A 22,009-nucleotide genomic window follows, 5' to 3' on the forward strand; every position below is an offset into this window, starting at 1 on the left:
GGTTGAAGCAAACAAACTACTAGGAGAAAAAGAACCAAAGAAAAGGCACAAGAAACATACAGGCATAGAGACATATATTAGCACACAAAGAAATTCCATAGAAACGACACTGGAAGTCATAAGAAATGAGAAAGACCAGTAAGGGGAAAAATGAAGAAAAATAAAACTAATGCCCAGACAAAGCATTAGGAGGCTGGGATCTCCAGAACTGCAGATGCGTTAGCTTTGTGTTGGCCATGTACTGCTGGGCATGGGATCTCTCCTTAAGGGTGGTTTGTAGCCCTAGTGAGACTGTTGGAGAAAACTCATTTTTCAGTTGCAAGCAGTTTTCAACTGGAATAACTTACGGGCTAGGGTCGGGGCTATGTGTCCACTTCTTTCAACTCTAGGACCCCAACTGGCTTAGATGCGTGCAGGGAATATGCATGCTGCCTTACAGTGAATTCAAAACGTGTGTGTTGGTCCTGCTGGGTTTAGAGGGCCTTGTTTCCTTGGTGTCCTCCATCACTTCTGGCTCCTGTACTTTTTCCATTCTTCTCCATCAGGGTCCCAGAGCCCTGAGAAAAGGGGTGGAGACATCCCATTTAAAGCCGAGTATTCCAAGGTCTCTCATTCTGCGCTTTGTTCCTTTGTGGGCTTCTGTTTTTGTTCCCATGTTCTGCAGGAAGAAGCCTCTCTGATGCTGGCTAAATGAGATATTGACCTAGGGGAATAGTAGAATGTCATTTGATATCATTTTATTGTTCAGATACTTTAGTAGAACAGTATTTGGATTGCCACCCGAACAGCGTCAGGTTTGCGTTACATCTCATGGAGTGGGCTTTAAATCCAGCCAGTCCAGTGACTCACTTTTAATTTCTGCTCGTTATTTTGTAAAAGTCGCCATTTCTCCCCTCCTTGGTCCATTTTTAGGACATATTTTAGGTCAAATGATAGTTACATGCTAAAAAATAATAAGTTCCTTTGTTTTTGTAGATAATTTGAACCTGACTTCCAGATTGGGTAATCTTTTTACCAGGTCTATACTCTGATTAAATTGCACCTGTCTCTAGTTTAGTCTAGCAGAACTAACTCTCTCTCTCTCTCTCTCTCTCTCTCTCTCTCTCTCTCTCTCTCTGTACATGCGCGCGCAGAGTACATCTATATAAACATACGTATATGACTTTAAACATTAATTACGTGTTAGGCGATGAACATAGAATGTTAAGTCACAGCCATGCTGCTGAGAAACATAACTAGTGTTAGGAGACTATAAACAGCAAGGGTGGCTTGATGCCTGTTTCTCACTTCTGGTCCCAGACTTTAAGCCAGGAGTCACTCCGGAGCTCCTTCCTGTCATTCCAGACACTTTCTGTCATTCCCTCAGTATGGTGGATGGCACTGGATCGCTGGTTAACCAAATAACGCTTAAGACAGTGACGGACAGCTACACGTTTCCTGTGAGAGACACCTACCTACTGAGGCTCTTAGTTGGAAATTACTACTTCCTACTTTTTTTTCCCGGAAAAGTTCAAACCACGAAGCCGGACAGGGTCCCAAGTGCTGGTCCTAAAAGCCTAATCCCACTCTCGGAAGCGCTTCACCCAAGCCCCGCCCCTGCCCTCAAATGAGCTCATTGCGCAAGTCCCGTCCTCCGCCCTCCCTCCCTCCCCTTAAGGCACAAGCCCCGCCCCCGCCCTCAAACGAGCTCATTGCGCAAGGCCCATCCTCCGCCCTCCCACTGCTCGTTCCGCAAGCCCCGCCCTCTCCGCCTCAGTGCTCAGAGCGCAAGGTCAGTTTGCCCGGCTCTCTCCGGGTTCTCACAAGCCCCGCCCCCTGTCCGCCGCTCCCGGGGCCCCTCGCCCTCCCGGAGGAGCCACACAGCGTGCAAGATCCCGCGAGGGCGAGGCGTGGGGGGTGGGAGTCGGGGCCGTCAGGGCGGTGTCCTCCACAGACCCGCCCAGCCGCCTGCCACTCCGCGCGCCAAAGTCAAAGTGCGTGTCCCGCCGGCGCCAGATTGACGCTGCAGCCCCGAGCCGCCCGTACCTCCGTGTTCCTGCAGGTCCCGCGCCCGAGCCGTCTGGAGCTAGGCATGGCCACCCCACCTAAGAGGTTCTGCCTTTCTCCCTCGACCAGCTCTGAGGGGACCCGCATCAAGAAGATCTCCATCGAGGGGAACATCGGTAAGGTGTCGCGGCGTGGTGCCGGTGCGTGGGCGATCCCTCTCCGCCTCCCTGTGGGCGCCGGCGCGGTGGCTCGGCTGGCCCGGCGCCAGCGGGGACTCTGAGTCGCGCTCTTGACCACTGCACCCTTTGTTGGGAACTTGCAAACCGCCAGGGTTCGGGGCGCAGTTGGGGGTGCTGTTTTTGAGATATAGCTTAGGTGAGCGAACCCCTTTTGTAGGTGTGCTCTTCCGGTAGGCTTCACTGACTTGCGGTTTTACCGCAAAATTGAGGTCGTTTTTTTTTATCATTTCCATCTCCAATTCCCTTTGTGCTTCTTTATAGTCAGCTCGTTCTCCCTTCCCATCCCCTTACAAGCCTTGACATGCTTCTTTTGTTAATCCCTGTTTTTTTCCCCCCACAATGTCCTAAGCAAAACCAGAGTGTCTGGTTTTTTGTGTCTTGTTTAGTATACTAAAGTGTCTCTAAGACTCACCCATGCTGTTTATTTCTCTAGAACTTTGTTTGTTTTTTTCCTTCCTTTTCGTTTCTCTTCTCTTTTCTTCTTTTCTTTTCTTTCTTGACTGGCTCTCTTTTTAGACTGCCTTGTCTTGTAACTCACTATGTAGACCAGGCTGGCCTTGAACTCTCAAGAGATTTACGTACCTCTGCCTCCTGAGTGCTGGAATTAAAAAAGTATACCACCACGCCTGGTCGAGTGTAATACTTAAAAAAAAAAGTTAAATAAAGTTACAATGAATGGTATATCGTTCTCGGTTGTTGACAGACATTTGGGTTGGCATTTGTAGCGATTCCTAACACTATTCCTAGCATACAGTTTTTAACGAGTTTGATAGTGTGCATTTTTTTTTTTTACTCCCTTTCCCACATACAGGTAAGCACTGGGTTTTGGCTCATAGACTATGAGTGTCTATCCTTAACCTATTGTGGGTAAGCTATGCGGTGCATGTCATTTTGCAAGGTGAGCATGAATTTCCCATTCTTTTACATTTCCTACCAACTGACGTTTCCTGTTTTGGTACAGCTGTTAGGTTTTGGGTTGCAGGTTGAATGCTGACTATTCATGTATGCAGCAGATGTTCTCATTTTTACCACCTTCAAAGTACCATCTTTTTGAGAAGGGAAGCAGATGTAAGCTTCAAGGGAGTAGAGCGGAGACACAAAGACTGTGTATTTTCCTTGCTCCACACTTAAGATGCACGTTTGTGGAAGAGATCCTCATTTTTTATAAATTCTTTGAGACGTCATGTTTGTTAGTAAGAATCCTCAGAGCATCTTAGTGGATAAAGATGACCATATGGATGATGGGAGAAAGTGCCCAGTAAAGTCATTTTTGGGGTAAATTCCAATGGACAACCCCTTGGATCTGAACCATGATGGATTATCCCCCTTCTCTCAAACTTGGGCAGGCAACATACATCTAGTCATCTCCTTTCCTTCATGTTAATTAAATCTTCCTAGCCCTGGAAAAGTTTGTGAGTGGGCTCCATCTCCTGCGTCCCTGCTTCCAGAGCTTTCTACGCACAGATACAATCGTGTTATCCATCCTAACATCCCTCCCTGACCTCCCTATTGAACCGGAAAGAGCTGCACGTTGGTAGCCTGTGTTTGCACATTATTAGGAAGAATTACTTACTAGCACTTACAAGTTGAGGTTTCCCTTAAGCATCTAGATCTTTGACCAGAAGAAATTCTGAAGCGTTGGTAAGCACCAGGCATGCCGCTCTGTTGGTGAAAGTGTCACTTAGATTATGCAATCTGTAAAGACTAGCTCGTAATTCTTAGGTTCTTCCTAAAATTTGAGGTTTGCTTGGTCGTTTTTGCTTTTGTGGTTATGTAACCTGTTTTCTCATGTTCTGTGTTACTGAGCTATCCCATAGGTTAGATCTATGGAAGCTCATTTTACTGTATTCAGAATGACTTTTAGAATGGTGGTGCTTGTTTAACAGTAGGGACTCAGTTAGTTAACCAGGACTTTCTGATTGTTGTTTGTGTTTTGTTTGAGACAGGGTTTCACCGTGCAGTCCTGACTGGCCTGGAACTCACTGTGTAGACCAGGCTGGCCTCAGACTCACAGAATTCTGCCTGCTTTTTAGTGCTTGGGATCGAAGCTTTGTGTATCACCTTCCTTCTCGTGCCTTGTAAAACCATTCATAGGTGTTCTTGTTGTCTTTCACCTTCTTGGAATGTTAGTTCACTAGCTCTTTTTCCAGCTCTGATCTCCCTCCAAAAAGTTAAGGAAGGAGCTGCCAATGACTTTTTGGGGACTGCAGCTGACTATGTATGGTTGCTCAGCTGGAAGTAAAATTTCACATTTACAGTTTGAAAGTCTGACTATGTGAGCCTTCTCTGGTTGTAATCACTGTTGGAAGTGTTTTTAGACTCTCGGCTAGTTTGAGATCCGTGAGTGTTTCTTGTGTACCCTGGGTATCTTGTTCTCTTTTCTGCCTAGTCCAGTGAACCATGCTCATTTCAGTCATTCTTCTAGATGCATTACTGTCTGTAAACTGAAGCCCTTTCACACAAAATCCCAGTCACCAGGGTTCACAAACTCGGTAGCCACCCAGTTCATCTTTACATTTATCTCTCCTGTTTCTGGACTGAATACTTTCATGCTGTGCCCTCACCTGCCCTGCCTGTCACTGTGTGGATCTCCCTTTCCTCTGCTCTGTGCACGAGTCTTGGACATCCACCCCATCCCCTTTTGCCTGGTATAATGCTGGAGCTTTGCGTGTACCCCTCAAGTCAAACGTAGTTCTTTTGTGCAGATCTTAAGTCCATTTTATAAGGGAGAGGACACTTGACAAATACATTGAAGCTACATAGTTGTGGTGTGTGTCTGTGTGTGTGTCTAGTAAGAGGCAGAGGAAGAAGAAACATGATACTGGTTGGCGATGCCTTGTATAGCCGCATTTGGTGACTTCTGATAGAAAGGGCGTGGTGTTCACTAAAAGTATGGCTCCACCCTCCTAGACACAGAGTCGGGACTCACTGATAAAAAACAGTGAGTATAGTGCGTCCTGAGTACACATGAGCTCTTTTCGGTCCTTTCTTCTCTAGACATCTCAGAAGTTAGTGAGCAGTTGGGAAAAGTAAAACATACCTGTTCTTTTTTTAAAACAGTTTGATAGAGAGCACAGAAACATAACAGCGAGGCAGATTTCTACAGCTTTTACACCTAGGAAGTGCTTTGCAAGACTTAAAATAATTTCTGTTTTATGCTAGAGGGTTTATTAGAGTCAGATAGCAATAGTCACCAGCTCTTAAGCATTGGGCACATCTTCACATTGATTCTATAGGTATTTCTTAATTGGTTTACTTATTTATTATTATCTTATTTGTTTTTTTTTTTTTTTTTTTTTTTTTTGAGGCAGGGTTACTCTGTGTAGCCCTGGTTGTTTGGAATTCACTCTGTAGACCAGGAGATCCACCTGCCTCTGCCTCCCAAGTGCTGGGGTCAAAGGCTTGCACCCCCATGCCTGGCTTCTTGGTACTTTTTGTTGTTGTTGTATTAGGGTCTCTAGCTTCTTTTCCCCTCTTCTTTAAAAGTCAGGTGTTATTTTTGCAGGGGTAGGGAGGCAAGGTCTTGCTCTACAGCGCAGGCTGGCTTTAGCACTCACTCTGTAGGCCAGTTTGAACTTCATCTCACAGCAATCCTGCTGCCTAAGCCTCCAAGTTCTGGGCTTATAGGTACGTGTTTTTAGAGACAGTGTCTCACTGAGTAGCCCAGGCTGTACCTGAATTCAGGATCCTTTTACTTGGCCTGCTGAGTGTTAGAGGCAGAAGTGCACTCACTCCCAGTAAGCTTGTTACACTGAGGAAGTGGAGCTAGTAAAAAGAAAGGTTGTGAAGACACGGAAGCCTGGATGGACCGCGTTAGACTTGACCCGGTTTTTAATTCTTCTGTTTCTTGCCTTAGGCAAACTAAAGTAAGAACAGATTTGTTTAGCACAGTTGACTAGAGCCCACCATGTTTTAAGAAGATGGAAGAGAAAGGTCTCAGGGCTTCTGTGTGTGTATTCAGTATTACTCTTGGGAACTTGATGACTGTTGGTTGGCTGTATTTTGCTTCTTTAACAACTTTTTTTGTTTAAAATTTTTTTATTAGATATTTTCCTTATTTGTGTTTCAAATGTTACCCCTTCCCTGGTTTCCCCTCCACAAACCGCCTGTCCCATATCTCCCCCCACCCCTGCTTGCTTCTATGAGGATGCTCCCCCACCCACCCATCCTATCCTGTTTCTCTGTCCTGGCATTCCCCTACACTGGGGCATCAAGTCTTCACAGGACCAAGGGGCTCTCCTCTCACTGATGCTCAACAAGGACATCCTTTGCTACATATGCGGCTGGAGCCACGGGTCCCTCCAAGTGTACTCCTTGGTTGGTGGTTTAGTCCCTGGGAGCTCGGGGTGGGAGGGGGTGGTCTGGTTGGTTGATAATGTTGTTCTTCCTATGGGGTTGCAAATGCCTTCAGCTCCTTTAGTCCTTTCTCTAACTCCTCCATTGGGGACCCCTTGCTCAGTCCAATGGTTGGCTTCGAGCATCTGTATTTGTCAGGCTCTGCCAGACCTCTAAGGAGACAGCTATTTCAGGCTCCTGTCAGCAAGCACTTCCTGGCATCCACAATAGTGTCTGGGTTTGTTGACTGTATGTGGGATGGATCCCCAGGTGGGGCAGTCTCTGGATAGCCTTTCCTTCAGTCTCTGCTCCACACTTTGTCTCTGTATCTCCTCCTGTGGTTATTTTATTCCCCCTTCTAAGAAGGCCCAAGTACCCACACTTTGGTCTTCCTTCTTCAATAACTTTTTAAAATTTTATCTTTCTCTCCTACAACAGCTGCTGGGAAGTCAACGTTTGTGAATATTCTAAAGCAAGTCTGTGAGGACTGGGAAGTGGTTCCTGAGCCTGTGGCCAGGTGGTGCAATGTGCAGAACACTCAAGATGAATTTGAGGTACGCAAGACTATTTAAGTGAGGAGCAAACCTCCTCGGGGCTGGAGCTGGCTCAGCAGGCGGCATCACCAGCTGCTCTATGGGACCCATGGAGCAGCTCCTAACCTGCTATCACTCCAGTTCCAGGTTCTGATGCCCTCTTCTGGTCTCCATGGGCACCAATGACATGTATACATGTGTACAGGCATCCATTCAGGAAAAATATCCATACATTTTTAAAAAGTTAAAATTCTGTAGGTTAGAGAAGCCGTGTATTGTGTCTCTTGGACAGCTTCCCTCTTTTCCAATACAACTTTCAAGTCTAGTTGTATGTGCAAAAATTTAGTGGGCTGTGCATTTTAAGATTTATATGTTATATATAAGTTTAAAAGGTTTTAAAAGCTTAAAAACTTGAAATAATTTTAAAATCTAATTACAAATTAAAACTCTTGAGTGATTTTTACATTTTAGATGAAAACAAATAAGAAAACCCAAAGCCTCCAGTAACTGAATTTTATTAATCTTTTCAGCCCTTTGTCACGTGGAAACCCATTTATTTCTCATTTCTTTGTCGCATTTTTTATTTCTTTTCTCCACAAAGTTTTATTTTGGACATGTTCCATTTTACTCACCCTTTTCAATATGGCATCGCAAATAAGGGAATAAAAAGAGTTAAATTCCATTTGATCTTAGTGGAAGTTGTGGTCGTGTGTGATAATGCTTGCTAGGAGTTTTTATTTCTGGAGAAATGAAATTAGAAACAAGGAAACTCGTTTCAGTCTGAAGCAAGTTGAAAAAAAAGTACAGCTATTAATGTGAGTATTTCTGGGAAATTATTGGGTATTTAAAATGTAAATCACATATAGAGGGAAAATCAGTAGCAAGAGACTCTATGTAGCCTTTGGGCTGTCTTAACTAGGGTTACTCTTGCTGTCATGAAAAACACCAAGCCCAGTAGCAACTTGGGCAGGAACAGGCTTATTTTACTTAAAAAATCAGGACAGGAAGGAACTCAGGCGGGGCAGCACCCTGGGGTCAGGAGCAGATAGCTGAGGCCTTGGAAGAATCTGCAGACCCAGGGATGGCTCCACCCATCAGCCACTAATTACGAACATGCCCTACAGGGTTGCCTACAGCCAGATCTAATGTAAATTGAGGCTCCCTCCTCTCAGATGACTGAAGCTTGTGTAAAGTTGACATAAAACTAGCCCACACTGGGATTTGTGTAACTGTGCCGGGGTGGGGGAGTGTTCTTTTGTATATAAGGTTTTGATAATTAAAATTATTTTTCACACTTATATTTATAAAGCATAGTTAACTTTAGGCTGGGAGGGGGCACAACTAAATATATCCTGATTTCTTTGAATTTCAAGTACTGAATTTTAAAGGGACTTCCCCACAAGGAACCTATTTTCTTACATTTTTATGTGTGTGTCGAAGGCCGTGGTCTTCTGTATTTTAAGTGGGGTTCAGAAAGTGTGGGGAACAGGATTTTATGGATAATATGAAGCATTAAGTAGGTCATGGCTTCTCTGTTTTTGGATATAGTCTCTTCTCCCCACTCCCAGTGTTTACTAAACTCCAAAAAAGTGGGGTTTTAAGGGCTGGGATGTAGCCCAATAGTAGGTCACTTCCCTAGCATGCTCAAGGCCTTGGGTTTAAGCCTTAGCACCACAAAAGTGAAAGGGGCTTTGTTCTTGTGGAGCCCTTCTCCACATCATTCTTGATCTGAGTTTTGTAGTTATAATGTGAATTACCCAGAGTCTAAGTCTCAGCTCTTTTAGAATAGTGACAGCAGTAGGAAGTGAATAGTTTGGAGTCCTAAGTGGCCAGTCCTCCAATAAAAATGGCTTTTATTTTGCTTCTTGGAGGTTATAGGGTTGGAAGGACTTGGTCTCAGTGCCTCTCCTCTCCTTCATGCTTATTTTCTTTTGTTCTAGTGTTTGTTTGTTTGTTTGTTTGTTTGTTTTTGCGGTCTAATGGCTGGAGTATTTCGTGTTTCCCATAGGCATCCACCATTGTCAAATAAGACATGGTAAGCCAGAAAGGTCATATGGTTTCCTTCCTCATTCCCTAAATTCTGGTGAAATCGTTAGATTTTCTGGAATTGGAATTAAAGTTTTCTTTTCTTTTTTTTTCCCCCTGAGACAGGTCTGTGTAGCCCTGGCTGTCCTGGAACTGTAGACCAGGATGGCCTTGATCCACCTGCCTCTGCCTCTGGGATTAAAGACATGTGGTTCTACCACCTGACTTCTAATTATCTAATTACAGTGTTTTAGCTACCACATGGATACAGGGAACCAAACCTGTGTCCTCTGCAAGAAGAGCAAGTGCTCTGAACCACAGCCATCTTTCCAGCACTCCCCCTCCTCTCATGTCTCTTTTGAACCTCTTAAAAGTTAAAATAGGTGGGCATAGTGGTACATGCCTTTAATTCCAGCATTTGGAAGACAGAGGTAGGTGCATGTCTGTGAGTTCCAGAACAGCTGGAGCTACATATTGAGGCTTTGTCTCAAAACATATAAAACAAGACAGTTAAAGTAACTCTATTGGCAATTATATTGGTTTTGTTTGTTTGTAAATAGGAATTGACGACGTCCCAGAAGAGTGGTGGGAATGTTCTTCAGATGATGTATGAGAAACCTGAGCGGTGGTCTTTTACCTTCCAATCATATGCCTGTCTCAGCCGGATCCGAGCTCAGCTTGCCTCTCTCAATGGCAAGCTCAAAGATGCAGAGAAACCTGTATTATTTTTTGAACGATCTGTGTATAGTGACAGGTATGCAAATGGCTTATATTTGGCTCTTGGGAGTTTATAACTAGACATTTTCTTTTTTCTCATTTCCTGGTAATCAAATTAGAGACTGAGCTGGAGGTTTTAGATAGAAAATGACATTTAAAAATACCTATAGCACTGAGTTGCTAATTATGTTAGGACAGGGACTAGAGAATAAGATGGCCATGTAATTTGAATTTCCAAAGAAATTCTTTCTTCCCAATCCTTTAAAATCCTCATCTGTTCTGATTATATCTGGATGTACTCCTAGACTCTTAACTAGAAAAAGGAGATAAAAATTAAACATGTCTAAAGGTGTTTCAGAATTACCCCCTTTTTTTTTTTTAGATTTATTTATTTTTATTTATATGAGTACACTGTAGCTGTCCTCAGACACACACCAGAAGCGAGCATTGGATCCCATTACAGATGGTTGTGAGCCACCATGTGGTTGCTGGGAATTGAACTCAGGACCAAGTCAGTGCTCTTACCTCTGAGCCATCTCTCTAGCCCAAATTATCTTTCTTATATCAGAAGCTTTTCACGTCCAAAACTATCTTAGAATAGGGGCTTATGAGGTTTTTGGTCTTGGGACCCCTTTCCTTCTATTGTTGAGTAGTCTAAAAAGTTTTGTCATTTGGTACATATATTATTAGAAATTAAGATTGAGAATCAAGCGGGGGTGGGGGGTGGGGGGTACACACCTTTAATCTCAGCCCTTGGGAGGGTCACTTTATATCTATTAGTTTGAGGCCAGCCTGATCTATAGAGTGAGTTCCTGGAGTAGTCCAGAGAGTAGTCCAGGGCCACACAGAGAAACCCTGTCTCAAAAAACCACAATAACAGCAAAAAGATTGAGACTTGATATACAAATATTTTGTATTAACTTCTGATAAAAAAAGTTTTAAAACAAAACTATAGTGAGAAGAGCAGCATTGCTTCACATTTTATAGCTGTTTAATGTCTGACTGAATGAAGGCGGGCGTCATCCATGCTTGTACATTCATGTATATGTGTACAGGTGTTTTGATAAAGTATGGTAGTGTATGAGGCAAGCCAGCATCTCAGAACTGGAAGGAGCTCGGGGACCTCCAGGGATCCTTAGCCAACATTTTGAGAGCTACTGGCAAAGAGCATATTTCTTGTACTTAGGAAGGCGTTTCATGTGCTTTCCAAGCGACACGAGGCTGCAGGATTTAGGAGCATACTTGTAGCCCTGTTTCTGTGTCGTGTGTCTGTGTTTGAAAGGATGTACACGCTGACAGAGATTCTCTTTCAGGTATATTTTTGCATCTAATTTGTACGAATCTGACTGCATGAATGAGACAGAGTGGACGATATATCAAGACTGGCATGACTGGATGAATAGCCAGTTTGGCCAAAGCCTTGAGTTGGATGGAATAATTTACCTTCGAGCTACTCCAGAGGTTAGACCAATACACATTTGCTTGTGCTACTCCAGAGGTTAGACCAATACACATTTGCTTGTGCTACTCCACAGGTTAGACCAATACACATTTGCTTGTGCTGTTGAAATTACAAAGTGATATCAGAAATCACAAGAAGGTTGTCATATAATAACAATTTAAAACCAGCATCTAAGAAGGAGAGATATCTCAGTGGTTAAGAGAACTGACTGCTCTTCAGAGGACCCAAGTTCAATTCTCAGATTCCACATGGTGGCTCACAATGACCTGTAACTCCAGTTCCAGGGAAATTTGACAGCTTCTGGCCTCTGTGGGCACTACATACATGGGATGGCCAGTTGTATATATAGCCAAACACTCATACACATAAAATGGACCCAGGCCTTCGCTGCATTTGTAGCAGATGTGGAGCTTGGTCTTCATATGGGTCCTAAACAACTGGAGTGGGGGGCTGTCACAAAAGCTTTTGACTGTACATGGGATATGTTCTAGCTGGGCTGCTTTGTCTGGCCTCAGTGGGAGAGGACGTGCCTAGCCCTGCAGAGACTTGAAGTGCAGGTGTGTGTGTGTGTGTGTGTGTGTGTGTGTGTGAGAGAGAGAGAGAGAGAGAGAGAGAGAGAGAGAGAGAGAGAGAGAGAGAGAGAGAGAGAGAGAGCCACCTGCTCAGAAAAGGGGTAGGGTAAGGATGGTGGGAGGGTGTAACTAGGATGGGGGCAGTGAGCTGGATATAAAGTTAGTAAGTAAAAAAAAAATATAAGTAAGTAAGTAAATAAATAAATAAATACACCAACCCTCTAGCTCCTCACCTGGAAGCTCACAGCACTAAAGGTTTTCTTCACAAATTAGAAATCTAGATTTGGCAAGTTTGGACTTCTCTGTTTTTCAGCCAGTCAGTCCTGTTTTATTTTTTGTTTTAATTCCTAACTTGTTCAGATTCTCATATCCCATCAGAGCTAGAATAAGAAACCCCCTGAAGCAACCTGTAAAACCCAGGCTTAATGACATGGGACTTTGAATAGGTGTTTAGCTGTTGTTGGGGTCTTAGGGCCAGTAGGTCTGGAGACACAATGGAAACAATAAGTACTTGCGTTGTGATATCACAGCTGTTGCGGTTCACTTTAAGAAATATTTTATGGTTACTTGTGACTTAGTAGTACAAGTGACACACTTGCAAAGAGACTTAGAGATCTTGTCAATTTCAGCTAAGGGAGATCCCCTGGAAATACCCCTTGTAGTAGGTAAATCCCTATTCTGTGTATATATTATATAATGAATCCATAAAGGTCAGGTCAGCTAGACTGACTGACTAGTGAGAATTTCATATTTAAGTACTCATTTACATCCTTTCTCCACTTCCCTCCTCTCCTAGACTCTACCATGTCCTCACTTTCAAAATCATGCCCTCCTAATTCTTTAATTATTACTGTTTTATATATTACACACACATACATACACACACACATACATGTATATATATATATATATACACACATACATACACACACACACATATATACATAAATTGTAACTACAGCCTCTTGAATCCCTTCAGTGTTCTATGACTATGTGTTTAGGGCTGGCTGCTTGGGATTGGACAACCTATCATGGACCTTATTCCTGGAGAAGAGTGCTTCTCTCTCTCTCTCTCAGCATCTTGTTTGAGACAAAGGGCTCTGAACTGGAAGCTCACTGGTTGGCTAGAATGGCTGGCCAGCCAGCCCTGAGGATGTGACTGCTTCTAGCCACCTTCTCCCAGATTTTTTGTCTCCTGGACTCTGTTAGGTCCTCCTGCTTTTGTGGTTAACGCTTTACTGACTGAGCTCTGTCCCAGGCTCTCATTTATAATATCTTTTGTATTTTGTTTTGTTTTTGAAACAAGCTCTTTCTCTGTAGTCCTGGCTGCCATGAAACTATGTAGAGATCTGTGTGCCTCTGCCTCTTGGCGGCTGGGATTAAAGGTGTGTTACCATACCTGGCACATTAATTAAAAGATTATTGAAAAAGGATTCATAGCAAACTGTGGCCCAGTTTATGTGCTGTTGTATCTCATGACTGTTATTTGTTAGGGAGCCATTTTTTTCTCCCTTTCTGCATGTTTGGGGATTGAACCCAGGACCTTGTACATTGTAGATGGGTGCTTTGCTAGAGAGCACAGTATGGAAGATCTTACATCTGAGTGTCTGTGAGCTCTCACCAAGTATGACATTTCATTTGTTTGTGTACTGTTAGAGAAAAATTATTTAGAATACCATGGTCTGATGTGGCTATTTAAGTTTATGATTATTAAAATTATACATAAAGTTTGAAAATTCTGTTCCTTGGTTACCGCGTTAGCCTTGTTTCAAGTGCTGAAAAGCCACAGTGGCTGGTGTCACCTCGCTGGGTACTACAAGTAGAGAGCAGGTATAAAGCACCCTGTGTTCTTTTAGGTCATTGCAGTTTAGAGCATCCACCCAGTGATGAGTCACTCTTACAGGGATGGACAACAGAAAAACACAGACATAAACATGTGTGCTTAGCACCTAATTAGGATGACTAGAATGACACACTTTAAGTTATTTTCTAAAACAAAATGAGGTAAATATTTAATGAACTAATAATTCTCCCCACACACTCTTATCATATTGAAGTTAGTTTAGTGTGTTTTGTGTGTGAATACTGACTGATTTTTCAAAGTTCTCCTTTACAGCTACCATCTGGCTAAAATAAGTTCTTACAGGGAAAAATTAGATATTTCAGTTTTCTAGAAGAAATAAATACGGAGGGTTTTGGCTAATGTAAAAGACATCAGAAGATGACATTTTAACAGCAGTAGACATAAATACTCAACTTTTTTTTTGCTTTTAGAAATGTTTAAACAGAATATATATACGGGGAAGAAATGAAGAACAAGGCATTCCTCTTGAATATTTAGAGAAACTGCACTATAAACATGAAAGCTGGCTCCTTCACCGGACTCTGAAGTAAGACTCTCCCACGCTGCTTGTGGTTCACTGTCATTCTCTTTATCAAATTTTTAGTCTAGACATGAGTAGTAACATGGCCGGGGGTTATTTTTATTCACGTCTTTGCTCATTTTCCCATGACACTTGTTTGAAGACTTTGTAATTGTCTTCCAATGTTACTTCTGCTTTAAATGACACAGTAGGACTATGCCTGTGATTATTAGAACACACTCAGAGATGTATAGCATAGCCTGAAGTTAGATACCTGTGATTATTAGAACACACTCAGAGATGTATAGCATAGCCTGAAGTTATATACCTATGTATATTAGAACTCACTCAGAGAGGTATAGCATAGTCTGAAGTTATATACCTATGTATATTAGAACACACTCAGAGAGGTATAGCATAGCCTGAAGTTATATACCTGTGATTATTAGAACACACTCAGAGATGTATAGCATAGCCTGAAGTTAGATACCTGTGTATATTAGAACATACTCAGATGTATAGCATAGCCTGAAGTTAGATACCTGTGTATATTAGAACATACTCAGATGTATAGCATAGCCTGAAGTTAGATACCTGTGTATATTAGAACATACTCAGATGTATAGCATAGCCTGAAGTTAGATACTGTTTTGTTATGCTTCCAGTTATATTAGCCTTCACCTAAAAATATTAAATGTAAAATTTTAGAAAGAACTCATAACTTTGATTGTTTGTTAAGCTGATTGTATCTGTCTGCAGCCTGTTTTCTGGGACTCCGAGTACTTGAGGCTGTCCTTAGGTGCCCCTCTGTCCCGCTCTTGCGTATCCAGGAAGTGCTTCAGTCACTAGTAACTGTCAGATACAACAGTGCTTATAACCAAGCATTCCTTGCCTTGGTAATGGCTCGGAAATGTTAGAGCAGGGAGGGATGCTAGCACCTTATGCCAGAGACACGGTACACTGTGCTTTCAGCGGAGAAGGGAAAGTTCTCGTGAGGAAAGGAAAAGGCAGGTGTGTGTGTATGTGTGTGTGTGTGGGGGGTGGTTTGGTTTTTCGAGACAGGGTTTCTTCATTCAGCCTTGGCTGTCCTGGAACTCACTCTGTAGACCAGGCTAGACCACTGCCTGGCTAGGAAAAGACAGTTTTAAGGTAGAAAGAATGTTGAATTTGTATATGTGTGTATATGTAAGGAAAAAACATAGTGTCTTTGAAGTGTACTCTACCCCATGGTTTCATACTTACTGGAGATCTTGGAATGTATCTCACATGGCCAAGGAGAGCTTCTGGGATATATTTTTATTCATACTTGAAAATGCATAGCTAGTAGCCCAGTTAATGTCCTGAACATTGTCTGAGTCAGCTCTTAGACAATATGTAACTGTAACTGCCCCTGAGACTCTGAATGGCTTTTCTGGGTTTAGTTTTCTTCTATTTTTTTGGTAGTATTGGGAATGGAGCCCACTGCTTTGGACATGCTAGGTAACTGCTCCACAAGTAAACTATACTAGTAGCTTCCTCATCTTTAAAACATAAAACCTCTTTCTCAGTTTTTTTGCTTTTGAGAAATGCTGTATCATGATGCCTAGTTTTCTGTATTCTGTAACTGAGACTATTGTTCACGTAACGGTAAATCTACATGTAAAGAGGAGACTACCAGCTGCATCACTACAGGGTAACGCTAGGATAAAATGATTGGCAGTATCTTTACTTTTGAGAAGTAGTTTTCCATGTTTTTTTCCTTGATGTAGTGCTTTCCTGATTTTGTTCATCTTTTTAAACAGAACCAACTTTGATTATCTCCAAGAGGTGCCTATCCTCACACTGGATGTTAATGAAGACTTTAAAGACAAACACGAAAGTCTGGTTGAAAAGGTAGGTTTACAAAAAGACTAAACAATCCTATTAATTTGTGAAAATAGCTTCTTACAGAAAAGCTGATATGAAATTATGTTGACAGGACTGGGAGTGTAGCTTGTGGGTGGAGTGCTTGCAGGCATTCATGAGAGCCTGGGTTTGAGCCCCAAGATCTCTCTCTCTCTCTCTCTCTCTCTCACACACACACACACACACACACACACACAGAACCAAAGAAAAGGAAGGGGAAATTACATTAAGAAATTAAAATCTGTAGGAAATTTTAGATTCTTTGTTTGAGTCCTGGCTTTGAATTCTAGCTCTGACCTGAGTTTTTTATTTGCTTTTCTGGAAGACAGGAGTAACTGCAACATTACACCTTTTCTGATACTTTTCTCCTGCTTTCTCTCATTTTTCCTTCACACCTCACCAATATGTCAATGTTTTAATATAAATGGCTTAGAAAACTAGCTCATGTTTTTAAGGAGCTCTGTATGGGGGGTGCTCAGAGTTGTAGGACATCAGTCTCATTCCTTTTAGCTGGTGTTTGGAGACTAGGCAAGGCTACTTGAAATCTTCGTTGGAGACCATGTTAAGGATGAATTGGCCTTATTCTAATCATTAAATCATTGTATTAACAAAGCTTAATTCAGTTCTCACATGGTTGAGGATTGATCATTATCTGTGAATAATGTCTTTTATACATATAAAGAAGAGACTTACTGATGAACTTTAAGGTGGTAATAAGAATTCTATAATAAACATGCTTATCCACATTATTTAACTTAGTGATTTTGTGTTTAAAGAAAACTACATACCTAGTTTTGAAAGAAACTTAGAGGCTATTTTTAATGTTTGCTTGTTTCACTCATAAACTGTCTGGCTTTTTCCTATAACAAAATTTTGACTTTATCTCAAAAAACTTGAAAGCCTCAATATTTAAAATCCTTTATATATATATAATTGGTTCCCCACCATATAAAATAATACATATGTGGAAAACTCAAGTGACTGTCTGTTTATGATAATAAAACATAAGGTAGAATTAACATAAGATACATTAAAATAAAATTAATAGCAGTTGTGAAAACACCAAATGTCAATTTAACCAAACCTGTAAAACCATTCTCTTAATTTATTTTATTACTTTAAAATTTTAAAAGATCTATTTCTTTAGTGTGTGTAAACTGGTACTCTGCCTTTATGTTTGCCTGCGTACTAGAAGAGGACATTGGATCTCATGGGACTTCAGTTACAGATGGTTGCGAGCTGCCGTGTGGGTGTAGGAATTGAACCCAGGACCTTTGGAAGAGCAGCTGTTAACCACTGAACAATTTTTCTAGTCCCTGTTATAATTTATTTTTGATCTGTGTAAGTGTTTTGTCTGCGAGTATATAAAGTACAACACGTGTGTAGTGCTCTAGGATGCCAGGAGAAGGTGTCGGATGTCCTAGAGTTACAGGACTTACAGGTGGTTGTGATCTGTCGTGCAGGTACTGGGGAGCAAACCTGGGTCCTCTGCAGAGCCAACAAGTTCTCTTAAAACACCAAGTCATCTCCCCAGCACCACATTTCTCAGCTTTAAGTAAACACTTCACTTTCTTAGACCTGGAATCACTTCACATTATTCTTTTTAAAATTAGTAATCCTGGAATCCCTATTTTTACAAGGCACCACCCTTTACCCTTTAAGGAGAATTTTATAGTCTAGAGTAGAGACTGAGAGTCATGTACTGCAGTCTTTGTCTGCTGGCTATGTTTATTCTGAATGTACATAGCGTTGTCCGTGCAGTGACAGTCCAGAAATTTATGTCTTGGGGCTAGAGAGAAGCCTCAGCAGTGTGGAGTTGGATTCCCAGCACCCGTGTGCTGACTTACAACTGGCTGTAACTCCAGTTTCAGGGACTCTGATACCCTCTTCTGGCTTCTCCTGGCACCAGGCACACATATGGTACATACACATGCAGACAAAATATTCTCACGTAAAATATAAAATAAAAAAATTTATACCTTAATGCTGTAGATTTAAATGTTTGAGTTGCAGAGGTGCTTAATATCTCATAAGTATCAATATTAAAGCTGTATATATTATAGATCTATGTTATTTATTAAATGTACACATGCATATGTATATGCATAGAAACCATAAAACTAGTGTTACAAGTCTTTTAGAATTGTTTCAATCTTTTCAAAATTATATCACCCTTAATGTACATATACATGTACATATAGACCATAAAACTAGTATTACAGGTCTTTTAGAATTGTATTAACCTTTTAAAACTTTTATCAGCTTTAAATGCAAATTAACAATTTTAGGCTATTCATCCTACCACTGAAATACTCAGTATTTGTTGTGGAAATAAGTAGCTGCACTGTGATAGCTGTTTATATAGTTGGGACATTCAGCTCTTTTGTACTGTTAATTGAAGACAAATATTAGCTATCAAATTAATTGAATAAATTGTATTAATTTTTTTTCCTTCCTTCAGGTCAAAGAATTTTTGAGTACTTTGTGATTGCACAGGAGACAACAAGATGTTTCCAGATACTTCAGCTTTGTGTATTGCGATTGCTTGTTATTCATACAGGAGTTTTTACAAGATTCAAGGTTTTTAAACTATTTTTGTTTTAAGAAAACCCCCTTTTCTTTATATATGTATATATAGTTTATTTAATATTGGTAATCATGTGTAAAACTTTGTGTTCCTCCTTTACCCCCTTACATTCTTCGCTTCTGTTCGTCTTTCCACAGTTTTACATCAGGGGTGTGTATATCTCACAACAGGAAGTCTGGAGGTAGACTTTCCTAGGATCAGTGCAGTGAGTGGATAGATGTTCTAACAGGCCCCGCCCTCTCTGCCTTCTCAGCTGTTATCCTGGGTGCAAGCTGAGAAGTGGAGTTTGGGGAGTCCCTGGAGTAGGGATGTGGAAGCATTCGCTTGGCTTTCTCCCTGTTCTCTTTGGTAGTACTGGAGGTCGAAGGCGGGGTCTTTCATGTTAGGGAGGCTCTGCAGAACTGTCCCAGCCCTTGATGTTCTGTTTTCATCAAATGCCTCTCCTGCTCTACTTACTGGTGAGGATAGGACCATGTTAGTGTCACCGCAGTAGTGTTCACTACTGTGTCTGGTGAGGATAGGACCATGTTAGTGTCACTGCAGTAGTGTTCACTGCTGTGTCTGGTGAGGATAGGACCATGTTAGTGTCACTGCAGTAGTGTTCACTACTGTGTCTGGTGAGGATAGGACCATGTTAGTGTCACTGCAGTAGTGTTCACTGCTGTGTCTGGTGCGTTTGTAGAGGAGGAGGTTAAACTCTCTCCAGTTTGGTATTGGTATAATTACTGTATAAATGTTTTAATCTTTAATCTGTTTCTTTGTCTGGGATGAATACTCAATTTTTTTTACGTAAAATTTTGGACCAGAAGAAATCTTTCTTTAAGAGGTAACTAAGAAGTTTATTACATGAGTATAAAGCGTCATTAAAATAGGCACTGCTTTTCTCCGACTACTGCAGTTAAAATGCTTGTTTACAAAACACAGGGTCTCTCTACACACCTGGCTGTCCTGGAACTCACTGTGTAGGCCAGGCTGGCCTGGCCTTGCACTCACAGAGATCCTCCCACCTCTGCCTCCCTCCCCACTCCCACCGCTCAGATAAGGTGTGTAACACCACACCTCACTCTGATTTTTTTGAAATCACTTGAGGTGCAAGTACAGATTTTCCTATTTTTCTTTTAGTTTCCTAACAAATTTTTTTTTAGTTTTTGTGTAAAATGATGATAGAACACGACTAAGTTTTCCATTTTTCCCCATCGAGCCTGTGTTGATGAGTGGTCTCTCTTTAGCTGCATACATGGTGAGACACTGAGAAGCCTCCCAGTCTGATCAGCCCCACCTCTCACCACATGGCAGACATTTTCCCTGCTCTGTCTGAAGTTCCTGGATTCACATTTCTGCCGAGAGTGCTGTGGTCACACTGTGCTTCATAGAGTGCTTGCTTTGTAGAATTCTTCTTAAATTTTTTTGTAGTCACAGAGAAATTACTGATAAAGCGATTTTTTCTTTATATATAGGAAATAAAATTGACAAATACCGTGAGGCTTAAAGTTCCCATTAATAATGGCTGTATCTCTAACCTGCTCTCATGTTTAGTTGTAAAGTGTGCTTATACATAATTAATGAAGTTTTTTTTAATTGTTTTTTTTTTTTTTTGTCTGCTGTAGTTTTTAAAGTTATAATGTGCATTATTTCTACCAAGTAATTAACCTTTCTAATTCATATTAGGGAAAATGTATAATTTCTTGAAACAAAGAATTGCATTTATGTTGAAGCTCTAATTTTTTTTTCTAAAATGTTACCTTTTATTTTTGGTTTCTTATTTGAAGATGATAATTTAGTGGGTTAGCACAGACAGTAGCACTGATCTTTGAAAAGAGGATGCAATTTCAAGTCTGTAATAACCATAACCTGTTTTATGATATTTGTGATGTTTTTTGTTGTTGTTTGATATAAATAAATTTGCCAATTTAAATATATGTCAATAAATGAATTTAACTTTCTTGAACCACATGGGGAGAGTTTACATTTTCTGAAGCAGGAATCATCTGGTTATCTTCTTGGAATTTTCTGACTTTGTATTTTACATCTAAGTGTGTGATTCATTTTCAGTGTTGTGAAGATGTCAGGTTTGTTGTGCATTTGTGTGTGCACACTGTGCTGTATGCCTGCTCTAGCCCTGTCTTTGCTTCTGTTTATGATTTTACTCAGCTTTCTGAAGAGAAATGACGATCTTTACGTAAGCCTTTCCCTCGGCTTGACTCTGGTTGTTGTATTTATCTCTTCATTGGCCAACACTGTTGACTTTATTGTAGCTTTACAGTAATCCAGTTGACTGGTGTCACCCTTCCGTTTGCCTGACGACAAGGCTTGGCTTTGTGCTAGGCTGGCCTGGAACTCAGACCTTGGTGCTGGATTATAGCTGTGCACCAACCGCCATGGTTAGCTTCTTTTCAGTGTTGCGTTGGGCAATGCTGAGACCTTTTGTTCCCTATGAGAACGTTAGGATCAGTTTGCCAATAGCCACAAAGGAACCTGCTGACGGTACTAACTGGCATTTTGTTGGGTCTGTAGAACCAGTTGGGAAGCTCTGACATGTTGGATCCTCTTGGAGTTTTGTTTGTTGTTTTGCCATCAGTGAACACGGATATCATTCATTTATTTAGTTCACTGACATCTTCAAAGGTGTGTCGTGTTTTCATATAGATCGTGTAGATCCTGTGTATATGTTTGTTCTGTGCTTAAGTGGTAATGCATTTCCTTATGTTAACTTTACATTCTGCAAGATTACATAGTCTAGACTTCCGTTCATTTGTTTTTCTGCCTGAATGATCTTGCTGTGGACAGAGACATTTTCTGTCATTCCGTCCACTGAAGGTACCTTTTCTTTTTGTTTTATTACATTAGGTGCGACTCTCAGAGAGTCAAACCTTGGCATAAGGAGATTGTTGAGCCTTGTTCCCCATCTTACCAGGGGAGCTTTAGTTTCTTCCCATTAATGTAATGTTACTTGTTGAAGGGTCAATTTGTGGTAGTCTGTATAAACCTAGAGGACACTACTTAGTGAAATGATTTGGTTACAGAAGGATAAATACTATATGATCTTTATACAGAGTTAAAAAACCATCCTGGGTGGAGAATAGTGACCACTGGAGAATAAGGAGAGGCTGGGCAAAGCGCACAAGCTTGTTAGGAGGAACAGGTTTGTGAGGTGTGTCACAACATGGTAACTACGGTCGGTTAAAAATGTATTTTTTTCCACATTTAAAAAAAAACCCATTATTTATTTACATGAGTACACTGTAGCTGTCTTCAGACACACCAGAAGAGAGCATCAGATCCCATTACAGATGGTTGTGAGCCACC

The 22,009-nt window shown here is 41.3% G+C and overlaps 1 protein-coding gene and 1 long non-coding RNA gene across 2 annotated transcripts; one reads left to right on the top strand and one right to left on the bottom strand.

The window, feature by feature from the left end:
• Positions 1–57: 57 nt before the first annotated feature.
• Positions 58–1,607, bottom strand: LOC143443148 (uncharacterized). Its single transcript, XR_013111917.1, has 2 exons — positions 1,455–1,607; positions 58–703 (listed from the first exon to the last, which is right to left on the bottom strand). It is a non-coding gene; the product is annotated as an uncharacterized LOC143443148 (long non-coding RNA).
• A 153-nt stretch (positions 1,608–1,760) lies between these two features.
• On the top strand, positions 1,761–20,651 carry Dck (deoxycytidine kinase). The gene is made up of 7 exons (XM_034509483.2): positions 1,761–2,162; positions 6,999–7,114; positions 9,679–9,872; positions 11,149–11,296; positions 14,144–14,259; positions 16,014–16,104; positions 18,578–20,651. Exons 1-7 carry the CDS (start codon positions 2,072–2,074, stop codon positions 18,602–18,604), a joined length of 783 nt encoding a protein of 260 aa, XP_034365374.1. The 5' UTR covers positions 1,761–2,071; the 3' UTR covers positions 18,605–20,651.
• The last annotated feature ends 1,358 nt before the right edge of the window (positions 20,652–22,009 follow it).

This window comes from Arvicanthis niloticus, chromosome 7 (assembly GCF_011762505.2).
Source record: "Arvicanthis niloticus isolate mArvNil1 chromosome 7, mArvNil1.pat.X, whole genome shotgun sequence".
In the NCBI taxonomy this organism is placed as follows: Eukaryota; Metazoa; Chordata; class Mammalia; order Rodentia; family Muridae; genus Arvicanthis; species Arvicanthis niloticus.

Bases quoted from the DNA above. Each gene is read 5' to 3' on its own strand.
- Dck (XM_034509483.2), top strand. From the start codon at position 2,072: ATGGCCACCCCACCTAAGAGGTTCTGCCTTTCTCCCTCGACCAGCTCT. The intron at 2,163-6,998 runs GTAAGGTGTCGC...CTCCTACAACAG, and splicing joins CTCCATCGAGGGGAACATCG to CTGCTGGGAAGTCAACGTTT. The intron at 16,105-18,577 runs GTAGGTTTACAA...TCCTTCCTTCAG, and splicing joins ACGAAAGTCTGGTTGAAAAG to GTCAAAGAATTTTTGAGTAC.